At 55.8% G+C, this 12,528-nt stretch overlaps 1 protein-coding gene across 2 annotated transcripts in view; it reads right to left on the reverse strand.

Moving 5' to 3' along the window:
* ZFPM1 (zinc finger protein, FOG family member 1) overlaps positions 1 to 9,626 on the reverse strand; it is a 34,057-nt gene extending 24,431 nt beyond the window's left edge. Inside the window, exon 1 of one of the 2 annotated variants that reach the window (XM_062623699.1) lies at positions 9,350 to 9,626. In XM_062623699.1, the coding sequence (XP_062479683.1) occupies positions 9,350 to 9,416 (67 nt within the window). In that variant the 5' untranslated portion in view covers positions 9,417 to 9,626. The remainder of the gene's footprint in view (positions 1 to 9,349) is intronic. The other variant, XM_062623700.1, reaches the window with a different exon arrangement.
* Positions 9,627 to 12,528: the final 2,902 nt, after the last annotated feature.

A 12,528-nucleotide genomic window follows, 5' to 3' on the forward strand; every position in this document is an offset into this window, starting at 1 on the left:
GAAAAAGCAGCCCTGCTGATAGGGGAGAGATTGGTTTCAGGCGGAGCTGCTCCCCCTGCCAAGTCCATATCCTATCTGCGCGGGGTGCAGTTACTTAACATTCATCACCGCCTGAACTCTGTAACTTTATCAGCGGCCGAGCATGGCGCCATCGCCGAGCCCAGCCATTCCCGGCGCTCAGATAGGGCCGATAAACCGCTGATAGATTACAGGAGATTGTTTCACTTCAGGGGCCGCGATTACTAATACTAATAGCGAGAGAGCCCGCATCATATCAAACAGCGGCTGTGGGGGACGCACACACACACACGACACATACAGGCTGAGGGGGGGGGCACGGGAAAGTAATGAGAAAGAAAATACAGGGACAATGACAATGAAGTGACTTTACGTTTCAGATGGGGCTGATAACGCCCTGATAGATTTTAAGAGAGGAGAGAGTCTAATAGAGCCGTCCCCAGGCCTGGCACATCAGATGGATGGGAGCAGATTGCACGGCGAGAAGGGGATGTGATGCTTAACGCAGTCCTGCCTTCCCAGCTGGCAGGGGAGACAGGATGAGGAGATGATGTTCAAAGCACAAGAGGGAAACTGAAGGAGCTGGTGGGACCCTCTGCAGCGCGTCCTTACTGGGGGACCCGGACGCATCCTCCATCCCAATCCCCATCCCAGAGCAGTTTGAGATGTTTAACACAGGATTTGGGCACCAGTGTGAGCCCGCACTTAGGGATCAGCTGGATATCCTGATAATGTGGAAGGAAACTCCATCCATGAAGATCAGGCTCCGAATGCGCATGAGCATGCAAGGTGGCATGGACAGGCAAGGCTCATTGCTACCGCTGCTGCTGGCCAAAGGGAGGTCTTCTGGGTGCAAGCCCCTCAATTCCGGTCCTTTATCTCCCACCTGGAATAAAGCTGCTCCAGTCAGGAATGGCTGTGAGCAGGGAGGGATGTGCACCCGGCAGCACAGCCCTGCAGAGCCCACCAATACCAGGTGATGGTGAGGACAGAGGTCAAGCTCTTTGCTAATCTAGCAACAAATTAGCCCAGAGATGCTGCATTGGAGCCGTCCCCCTCCTCGTGGGAAGCGGCTTCAGGTCCTCATGGGTACATCCCACTGCCAAGAGCTGCTGGGAGCGGAATGGGGACAGATTTCAGGCTCTCTCAGGACATGATAGCACCAGGCTCAGACAAGGATGGAGAGATGGGGACAGGGATGATGGTGGCTGTGGCCCAGGAGGCCACTAGACCCATCACTGAAGGTGCTCTGGCTGGGGTGTCCCTGCTGCTCGGAGCATCCTGGGGTGCCCAGTGCCAGCTCCCAGTGCCATCCAGGACCACAGTGGGGTCTCCAGCCAGCACTGAAACAATGAGCAGGGGCTGGGTGAGCTCCAGGAGCAGAAAAAGCACTAGGAAAGCAAGAAGCAGGGTGGGCTGCTGGCACCGGGACCAGCAGATGAGGGTTACCAGAACCCACTGGGACAGCATTGTCCCCTAAAACCCTACTGCTACCTGCTCCCCCACACCACAGCCTTTACTGGACCGGCACAAGCATCCTTTATGGCAAATCCCCTCTGTCACCTGCACCTTCACCCGTCACCCCTGACCCCCCTCTTCCTCCAGCTCCAGGCAGGGTGGCTGTTCCTGCCCGGCTCCATGGATGCTGAGTTTGCTCCATGCAAACGTGCCTGTGCTGTCTCTTTTTTAATTTTTTTTTTTTTTTTCCTGTTCTTGGCATTTTGGTGGAGCAAGATAAGGGTAAAAAACAACAGAGCTGCTCGGAGAGTGAAAAAGGGAGATAGATAACACAGATACCGACTCCTACACAAAACAGCCCTGGCTTTATCACTGCTTTTTATCACAGTTCCCCTAAAAAAAATAAAGAGAGCAGCCCAACTGGAATGGGGCAGCACATTAAAAAATGAACTTTAGACTGTTTGCTCTTTAGTTTTATATTTAGATGAAACAAACTTAGATTCTTGTGGTTGATACCTTCTCCAGTGCGAGGAACCAAAAAGTCTGGAAGCCCCGCTTGCTTTAATAGGGATGAGTGAGGAAACTCAATCTTTCAGCCTGGGTCAGCCAGTGGGATGAGGCTGGTCCTAAAACATCCCACTGGAGTGGGCAGCATCCTATAGCAGAACCAGTGAGTCTCAGGTGTAGAAAGGCAGATGCTTCCAGAGCATCCCTGGGCCCCTGCTGGTGCTTGGTGACAGGATCCTGACCACATCCCACAGCCACGTGGCATCACCATAGCTGGCAAAGCTGAACATCCCTGTGATGGGAGCCGGTCCCTGGCATCAGAGGACAGCATCTCCATCCCAGCACAGGGATGCGACTGCATGTGCAATACACCCTGTCCATGTAGCTCCCAAAACCTCTTTGCCCAATGCAAATGCCCTCCCCACGCACAGGCTGGGGGGGGCATTTGGGAGCAGAAAAGCCCCCAGCCCACAGAGCATGGCCAGAAAGAAGGAAAAGGGGAAAGAAAAAAGTAATAAAAATGGACTGGAAGCTTTTCCCTCCCCTCACACTCCCTTCCCTACCTTCTTTTTGAAAAACATAATTTATCTGTGTATTATCAAGAAATCCAGACACTTTAATCAGTGAGCTATGAAGTCAGTATTTCCATTCTTATCTAGCGGAGGAGTGGAAATGGAGAGCAGATAGGCAGCTCCGAGCCGGTCCGTGGTGGGGAATGTTAATGGGAGGAGCGGCAGAGCCATTGGCTACCGAGCTGCCGCTATCGCTGCCATTATCGGGGCGTTATCGAGGCAACCATCGCAGCGCAGTAATGGGGCCAGTTCAACTTTCCGCATTATCATAGGAGCTGGAAGTAGCATGAGAGGCCTCAGCTGGGAGACGGAGAAGCGAGTGAGCGGCCAAACTTCCCGCTGGAGCGGGGAGGGGAAGCTGAAAGCAGCTTGTCCTCCCCAGAGCTGGTAACGCGGAGCGTGATGGTCTCCTGCTTGAGCATCCTCCTGCGCATTCCAGGTACCAACCCTAAGGTGAGCCATACGCAACCCCGGGTACCAAACCTACTGAGCATCCACAAAGCCCCATGTTCTGACTCTGTTGAGCACCCCAAAGCCCTCCGTACTGACCCTAAGGCACATTCCCAAAGCCCCGTGCACCGACCGTACAGAGCATTCCCCAAACCACAGGGCCACGACCCCCGGCTTGCCAAGGACAAGAGCAAACAATGCATCTATATTTCATCAGATGAACAAATTAGAGAAGCACATTTCCTCCACGTGCTATGGAATGGGAGATGTCAAGAAAATATGCTGATGTGAGGAAGGGGAGATAAAGAATTATTTTGGAGCAAAAAAGCCATGCAAGGCTCTTATCTGGAGTGACTCATAGGCACACACTCCTTAACCCCACTGCAGCCCAAGGTCAGCGGTTACATTCCTTTTGGCATTTCATCCCTCCCAAAAAAACATGCTGCTGCGGGAACAATGCGGAGCCTTTGCCGGGCAGCCATCGGAAGAGGGAACTGTATTACCCCGAAACACTTGAACTTTCCTGATAAAACAAGCAGCGGGACAGCAGCCTGGCCAAGCCGCAGCGTCCGAAAGCCCCGAGTCAGGCAACAAAACCAGCCATGGGACGTGTCACTGAAGAAACAGGGAGATATTGACCTCCTGCTCTTCTTCAGCACAGGGAAGCTGATTTCTCCTCCTCAGGAAGAAGAAAATCCATGCCCTCGGTGCAGCCACAGCACTCGTGGATCCCGCAGTGCAGGGCTGGCAGGGGAGTTTTACACTTTTTCCTACTTAAATAAGAAGAGATGTTAAAAGCACAAGGGCTCCCCGTTCCTGGCATCGCCCCTCATTGCATTGACCATGCTTGGGGCTGTTCACATCCCTCTCACCAGGCTGCACCACCATGGTTGTCACTCAGCCAGTGTTCTCCAAGGCAGATCATGCAGGGGTTTTCTGCGCCAGGTGAGCCAGGACGCATGGAAAACACCCTCTTCCTTTGCCCAGAATGTGTGTGTTTGATCCCAAATCCACCAACTCCATGCAGGGCACAGTGGTTCTGTCCCCAGGTTTCGGCAGCATGGTCCCTTACCTTCTCAGGGATGCAGGTACCACAACCCCATGGCCAGCACAAAGAGCATCACACAGCACAGGCTGCCCCAGGGATGCTCTGTACACAGGAGGACTTGTCTGCCCTGCAACTTAATGCCACGCTGCCTTTAGGATGCTGCCATTGCTGGGTGGCTCTGCTGCGTCCTCAAGGAAGGATGGAGCTGCCCCTCTCCAGGAATCATGGATCACCTGTGCCATGGCACTGTATCTCCTTGCACAATCTGCTGCAACACCCGTGGGGAAAGGATTGCTTTCTTCCCAAGCCCCGGGTGCCAAGCTGGCCAACTCACAACTTGGCAGAAGGGGAACCTGCAGCTGGCTAGGTGGCCTCGTGATTCACAATGGAAAACAAGACCTTGCCCAACCACACAAGGTTGGATCCAGAGCCGTAAATCCCAGCCGGAGGTGGCATTCTGGCTCTGGCATGGGATGTCAGCGATGGACCCTGCAGCATGGGCATCACTGCAGCTCCATGCCCACTCGGGGTGCCCAGGAGGGGACATGGGGCATCCCCCAGGGGTGCAAGGTGGCAGCAGACACAACTCAACCCAATCCAACCCCAGCACTCACAGGCCCTGGAAGCAGCCACAGCCTCCACTGCCAGTGCTGCCTTCCCAACGGGGCTGCAGCAGGGAAGGGATGTGCACTGAGGCATTCGGCAGAATAGGTTTTGCCATGCTGCTGGGTGCCCTGTGCACGGCCATGGCCAGCCTGGCTCTGGCACTCACCCTCCGAGCCTCCTGCATGCATCCACATTACCTGATGCTGAGATGGGGATGAGTGGGAAGGGGCACCCTGTGCATACACCCTGAGTAGGAGCCCAGAATGAGCTGTCAGGGTGTCCCCCACCAAGGGAAGCATCCATGTGGGAAAGGCACGATGTGTCCCATGGCAGCCCCATGCCCTGTAAGTGGCCCTATTGTTCCAGGGGAAGGCTGAGGCGAGCTGTGCCCTTGACCATCAGCCAGCACAGTGCTAACTCCTCTCCTAGGCACAGGGCCCGCAGGGATGCTCATACCTGGACCATTGGCCACAGGAGAGAAGAGGAGAGAAACTTCTTCCAGCAACACCTCCAACAAGTGAAAACACAGCTTCCCCATGGTGCTGCCAAGGGAAACGGCTGGTGATGGCCAGGAGAGCTCACCACAGGGGGCTGCAGGCTCTGCTGGATGTCCCACCAGCACCACAGCATCACCAGCCCATCCTGGGTCATCCCCCCTCAACCCCTGTGGGGATCACAACGGGTCCTCACCTCCAGGAGCCTCTGATGTCACCCATGGCACATCCCAAGAGGCTGGCAGGAGCTGGGATGGGCAGAGCTGCTGCGGGGGCAGATGTGCCACAGGGCTTTGCTGCCTGCACCCAGGAGCAGTCACTTCAGGATGCCACTGAGCAAGGGCTGGCAAATGGCTCGGGATGGGGCTTGCACAAGTGGGGAGGGGTTGGCAAGCAGCACCCGTGGGTGTAGCAGACACATGGGACACACGGATGCCATCCTTGGGGTGCTTAGAGCAGGGTATGGGGGGTACCAATGCTGAGACAGCCCCCAAGGAAGTGCAGATCATACCGGTTCTGGGAGGCCCTGCCTTCACCCAGCTCATCCCTGGGGAGCAGGCACTAGACCCTCCCCTCCCCAGGCATCCCACCACCCCGGAGCATCCCTGAATGGGGAAACTGAGGCACAGAGGCTGGCAGTGATGGAAAAGCAGAGCAGCATCAAAGTGATGGGAGGCGGGGGGAAAGAACAAGCAAGTGGAGGCAGTTAGTCACCCGCAGGGACTGAATGGAGAGGAGCAGCTCAGTGAGAAAAGGCAGTGGGAGAAGAGCAGGAGGCGTGCCAGGAGCATCCCACGCCACCGGCTCACCACACCACTGCTTAAAATAGACTCTGTTCTGGCTACCGACATCTGTACAAGAAATGCAGTTTTCCAGGCTCCCAGCAAGAACGCTCCCACGGCCTGACCAGCACCAAACTCCCTGTCCAGGACCGTGACCCCCTGCCCAGCATCACTGCAGAGCCCACACGGGAGTAGAGAGCAGCCAAAGAGGAAAGGAAAATAACAAAACCCCAACCCAAACCACCCCATCGAGAGGTGGCGGGGTTTAACAGTGCAGATCGCTGCCGCTATCTCACACCATCTAATAGCAATTAAAGAAAATCCACATGTGAAAATATGATGGTGTTTTTGTCACCCGCCCCAGCCCTTGTGTTTGCTCCGCAGAGCAGAATGGGAGATAACAATCAAAAAAGAAAGTCAAAGCTCTCATCAAACTAATGCAACATCTGCAGCTGATAACAGGCACTGGGGAGAGCTTGGCTGCTCAGCCCAGCTTGTTTCACAGGGCACATGGGGGAGAGAAAGAGCCTGAAACACCTTGAGAAATAAAAACACATATGCAGCTGCCCCCCATCAGATAATTAAAGTGCCTGCATTAATCACATTTGCAATGGAACAAATTGTTGGAGCCCTTTTGCCCCTCTTTGCTGTGTTTGTTGTTGTAGTGAATCCTGCTTTGGTCTGGTGGGGAGAGATAAGTGGTCCTTATCACGCCTGGCAATCTCTATCAGGATGGAGATCGGGCCTCGGTGCTTATCGGGAGCTCGAGATCTACTGTTGCTGAAAGCAGAATAGAAAGAGAAAAGGGAAAAAAAAAAAGAAAAGAAGAGAAAAAAGCCACAAACAGGCCTCTGCAACTACTACAAAAATTGTTCACTTCCAGCTAATTTCGGAAGGGGAAACGAAAGAGAATAGTGTATATATATTAGAACAACAACAGAGGGAGAGGCACATCAGCAAGACGAGATCAATCTCCTGCTTATCAGCTTCCCCCATCGAAGACCCGGCGCTGCGAATGCACGCACAGGCAGCTGCCAGCAGCCTCGCTCATCAGCCCGGTGCCCGCGCTCCCATGTTTGAAGTTAATAAATATAACAGGCTATCTGGGTTGGAGATCAGCTCCTGCTCTCTATCAGCCGTTCACATCTATCTACCAGCAGAACAAAAGACAGCAAAAAAAAATAAAGAGGAAAAAAAGAAACCTCAACCACCAAACCCTATAAAGCAGCAGCTGCTGCAAGGGGGGGTGCTGGGGTTTAGAGCCATGGATGGAGCAAGGGGGTGAAAAGCAACTGTCCTTGCTGGGCAGGTACCCTGCAAAATGGGATGGATAAATGCTCTGGGTGGTTTTAAGTGCTCCCCGCTATTGGAAGCCACCACATAGATGCAATCAGCTTTCAAAGCCTCATCACTGCGTGCCATGGGCAGAGTGGGTGCTCAGAGGGGCTCAGAGGGATCCCACATCACCAGCAGCATCGTCCCCCTCCAGCACCACATCGCTGTGACCCAAAGAGCCAAGATGAAGAAGACGGTTAAAGCAGCTGGTTAAATATAGTCCGGTGTCTGATCTTCGACTTAATCGCTCTTGGCAATCGCCCGCTCTCCCGGTGATCTCCCCTGCGAGCCTATCTGCACATCGCATCGAGCTTGAAGAAAAACACCCCAACACAGAACCCAAACCCCAGAAGAGATGAAGCCAAAGCGAGAACATAGCGTCACCCAGGAAAATAAAATCAGCAGATACCGATCTGGAGGAGGTTTTTAATGCTCCAGCCGAGATGATAAGGAGGATAGACTTTGTGGAAACAGGTCCGGTCTGTACATGAGAGGAGTCTGGTTACCGGAGCCCTGATTCATGCATACCTTCCCTCGGCGGGGAGAGCCGTCGGAGGCAGCGGCAAGGCGCTCTCGCCACGCTCGCCGGCTCTAATGACTGTTTTCATGTTGACACATACAGGAAGGGTTCCAAGCTTTCAGCTTTTAATCACTTTTGGCCATCGCCGGCGGCCTGAGATCAGCCTCCCACTTTATCATTTCTTCACATCTCTGCAGAAAAGCAGCAGAGGAAGGAGATACGAGCTGCCTTCGCCCGGCCAAGCTGCCGCAGCCTCATCCAGACACATTTCCCCCCCCCCCCCCCCCCCCAAGTGGTTCACACCAGTGGGTGCCAGGACCTTATGGGCATCCCACCATCAGCACGTCCCCAGCACACATGCAGCTATCACCTCCATCAGCGGCTGCAACGCTCCCGCTCACTTAGGTCTCAACGCTCCCGGTTTAATGGGCTGGCATTACCCAGGGAGGGATCGCAGGGCAGCCGGGCTCTTTGCCGAAATAAAACCGCGGAAGTTGGATAAAGCTGAAGGAGAAAACTATCACCAGGAAAAAAAAAAAAACACCCCATACAGGAGGCAGCTAGCTGGGACTATTTTTAACTCTACCCGGGTAAAAGTCTAGCTGAGCTTTATCACCAGAGCAATCACCCCAGGCAGGGAAACAGGTAGGTGCAACTCAGCCTTGCAATTATTTCAAGAGAAAGATAAAGCTAGATTATCACATGGTGGCCAGCCTTCCCTATCCTCCCATCTCGCTCTTATCACCAGCTTCCATCGACTCGAGGGGGAAAGAAGAAAAAAAACACACACACTAAGAAAGGAAGGGAGGAAAGCCAAAGCGAAGCCTGTCACCGAAAAACTTCCAGCACTTTACAGGATTTCTCAGCGCAGGCGGCACATCCCTGATGGATCGAAACCAGACCCCAGCCCTCGGGGTGGATCGTGGGGTGCACGACCCTCTAGCGACAGCACATAGGAAGGGGGGGGGGGCACCTGGGTGGTGGCCGAGGTCCTGTGGGACGCCTCGGTGGTCCCTCCTGCCGTCAACCAGAGGTGTTGCAGCCCTGTCCCCACCTGGGATAGGGCGAGAAGCGGGAGCACGGGGGGCACCGCGCAGGGCGAAAGGTGGAGGGGAGCGCGGTCAGGGGGACGATGGTGAATGTGGGGTCCCCGTGCAGAAAGGGGAGCCCCTGGCAGGGCGAGCGTGCAGTACCCGCGGTGAGGAGCTGCTGACAGAGCTAAGGAGGGGAGTGTGGGGAGCCCCTCGCCCCGGCTCACAGCGCTGGATGGGAGGCAGGCGCGGGAGATAAGATCACAATTTCAGGCCGTCCCGACAGAGCGATGTTATCAGGACGGGACTTGCAGAACGGAATATTTTACAGCCTTATCGGGGCCCCATCGGGAGCCGGTACCGGAGTCACCGCGGTGGCGGGGAGAGAAAGAGGCGGCGGGGACGGGACCAAAGTGGGCGGCCGGTAGCGGGAACGGGGTGAAGGCAGTCCCGGGGTGTCGGGGCAGCCGCCGCCGGAGGGCTGGGGCAAACACACGGAGTAAGGGGCGCATCACGGAGAGCGGGGACCCGGAGGCAGCGGTAACGGGGACTCACGTTTGATCTGCCGGGGGTTGCTCTGTTTCCTCCTGGACATCGCTCGGCGAGGGGCGAGCCCGGCGCTGCGGCTGGCGGCTGGGCAGGTGGGTGGCGGCGGGCGGGCTGCCGGCTGCTCGCATGCCCGCCCGCCCGCCCTCCGTCCGTGCCTCCCGCCGGCGCTGCCGGGCCGGGGCCGGGGCCGGGGCCGGGGCCGTGCTCGGCGGAGCGGAGCCGCCGCCGCTGCCGCGGGATTTTCTCAATGGGGCGCCGCGGAGGATTAAACCCGCGGAACGTTCCTCGGGGGCGGGGCCAGCCCCCGCCGCGGACGCCTATAGGCTATGGGCCCCGCCGATGGACACGCCCACCGGATGACGTCGCAGGCAGCCGCCGCCGCGAGGGGCGGGGCGAAGGGAGGTGATCCCGCGGGGGGTCTGATCAATGGAGGGGATGCGAGACAGACACCCCCCCCCCCCCGAAGGTCCCCGAGGGCTCCCCAGCACCACTTGGGGGTCCCTACGCGTCCCGTGAAGCTCCCAGCACCCTGCCTTGGGACCCTGGCCCTTTGGGGTCCTGTCCCCCCATGTTGGGGTCCCCAACCCTTCTTTGGGGTCCCCAAGCCCCCCTGCATGTCCCAGACTCCCCTTTTGGGCTCCACAACCCTCCCTTGGTCTCCCCAAGCCCTTCTGCATTTTCCAAACTCCTCTTTTGAGGTCTCCAACCCTTCTTTGGGGTCCCCAACTCACTCCTTTGGGACCATGGTCCCCCTTTGGGGTCCCCAACCCACTCCTCTGGGACCCCAACTCCCATTCAGGGTCCTTAAACCCCTCCTTTGGGATCCCAATCTCTCCTTTTGTGTCCCCACCCCACACTTTGGGGTCCAAATTCCCCCTCACACCCTCTCTTGAAGGTCCTAAATTCCCATGAGTCCACCAATCCCCCCCTTCTGGGACCTCAGTGCCTGGCACTGAGCTCCCAATCCTCCCCTTGGAAGTCCTCAAAGCCTCCTGTGGGGCCTCCCGGACCTTCTTGTAAGAGTCTCTCTCTTTGGAATCACAAACCCAGCTTAAAATCCCACTCGTTCGTAGATGAGTGGTCCAAGAAGGCCCGTTTGCAGCTTCCAGGGTCACTGTGACACCTTCGTGTGATGTGGGAACACACTGGGGCCAGTGTCGGGGTGCTGGGGTCCCCGTTGGCATCATCGCAAGTGTGTGAGCCAGTTCTCACCATAAACATGCAGCCAGGTGGCAATATTGGGGCTAAATGGGTCCGTGATGGGAATATTCCTCTGTGAAAAATGGTCATTTCTGCCAATCCTGGCCCTTGGCCATGGCTGATCTCAGCTCAGGGTGGGGGGTTTGCCAGCAGTGACAGCTTATGGTACCAATTATTAATGCAATTTCTGGATCAGTGGGAGAGCAGGTGACTGTGGGGACATGACATGGCAAAGCGTCTTGGCCATGTCCCCTCTCCATCTATCACTGGACATGGGGTGTGCTCTTTTTTCCCTTCCCCTCTCTTTTTCTGTTCTTTTGTTTAAAGGTTTTTTAATTAACTTCCTGTTTCAATGGTGGGATAATGAGTTTTAAGCAGAACATCATGCCAGTAAAGAGGTCAAGCCGGCAATGAGGATGTCAAATGAAATTAAGTTAGGAATTAAGAAGGGTTCCAGGGGAAAAAAAAAAAAGAAAAAGCCCCAAACCATCGAGGGAGGAAGATGCTGCTGAGGATGAGGCTTTGATCTCCCCCTGCTTGACCGGTCACCCCCTGAAATGGTCCTGCTGACGTTTTTCATCTCTTTTGGCCCCGAATCACCGCCTTCCTGGAGACCATCACACCCCAGGGCAGGCATCTCTGCTTCCAAAGCCTTTCTCTTCCCACCACAACTCATCTGTGGGATGAAATCAAACATCCGCCAGCGACGACTTTGCAGGGTCCAGCCTAAGGAGGCTTGAGCAGTTTCTGCTTTGCATCAACCGTGATGGGTGCTGACTCCATCAGGGCCTGGATGATGGGAGCCAAAGCTCTGCTGCTTCTGGGAGGTCTCCGTCCCTCCTCCCCAGCGTGGCTGCAGGTGTTTCGGGGTTGGAGGCCAGTGCAGCATCACCGACAGTTCCTCTGACACATCCATGGCATTGCCTGCTGGCACTGCTCACAGCACCCGCCTTATGCGCTGGGCATGTGAATTAAATGCACCACCATTAACTGCATGGACCTGGGATGTAGGGGTGTGAGCAGACGCAAACAGGGCACCCAAAATTCCTCTCTCCAGAACAGAGCAGGGGTATGCTGGCTTTTCCTGGGTCTTTGTGCTAAAAGAAGCAGTGACAGCTTTCCTTGGGGGGCTGAGGGGACAGACCCAGGTTGTGGTCACACCTTCCATGGGGGATGCATCTTACCCCTGCTGTAAGAAGCCCAAAAAGCCTCGATGGAGCTGATGTGTGCTGAGCACCTGCATGCAGCCCTGCCCCGGGGAGGGGAGCCCCACTGCAGGGAGGAAACAGGTTGCAGTCCTTCCCTTGCACATTCCTTACCATCACCCTTTTAATTAGCTTTTTGGCACAGTCCCAAAGCCTCTTAGATCCCCCCAGGCCAGAGAATTTGCAGTTGCATCAACCAACGAAGGGCCAAGGGTCACATCTCTAACATGGGGATGTCCCCAAGTCCCGCGTCTCCCTGCCCCATCACCATATGCATCCCACCCTGATGTGTGTGGGACCCATGGGTGCCCCTGAATGGGGACAACCAGCGCGGTGCCGGTGACAGCGGCATGGCTGGGTGTTCCCCCCTCCCCGATCCCGTTGTGTTTGCAGAGAGATTGTTATAGGGTAACAGAATAAATAGCGTGTTTTCCCGAGGAGTGAATTACACGCCTGCAGAGCAGAGATAATGCGTGAGCAGCCGTTTCCCCCATTGTGAGTGAGGTGACATCTTTTTATGGAGCTGTGTACATTTGTATTAGTGCCAATTAATCTGGGGTGATATTATTAGAGACGCAGGGAGAGGAGGTGTCGGCAGAGGAATGTAAATGGGGAAAGCTAAGGCTGTGTTTCAGGGATGAGGGGCAGTGATGCTGGATGTTGCGCTGCGCATCCCTAAGGGGGTCTTGTGCCCACAGGACCACGGGCTGCCCCAGCCGGTGTCACAGCGCTGCTGGGGCTGCAGACTCAGCT

Source organism: Pezoporus occidentalis, unplaced genomic scaffold, assembly GCF_034315485.1.
Source record: "Pezoporus occidentalis ecotype Australia unplaced genomic scaffold, CSIRO_AGI_Poc_V1 ctg258, whole genome shotgun sequence".
NCBI classification, from domain to species: Eukaryota; Metazoa; Chordata; class Aves; order Psittaciformes; family Psittacidae; genus Pezoporus; species Pezoporus occidentalis.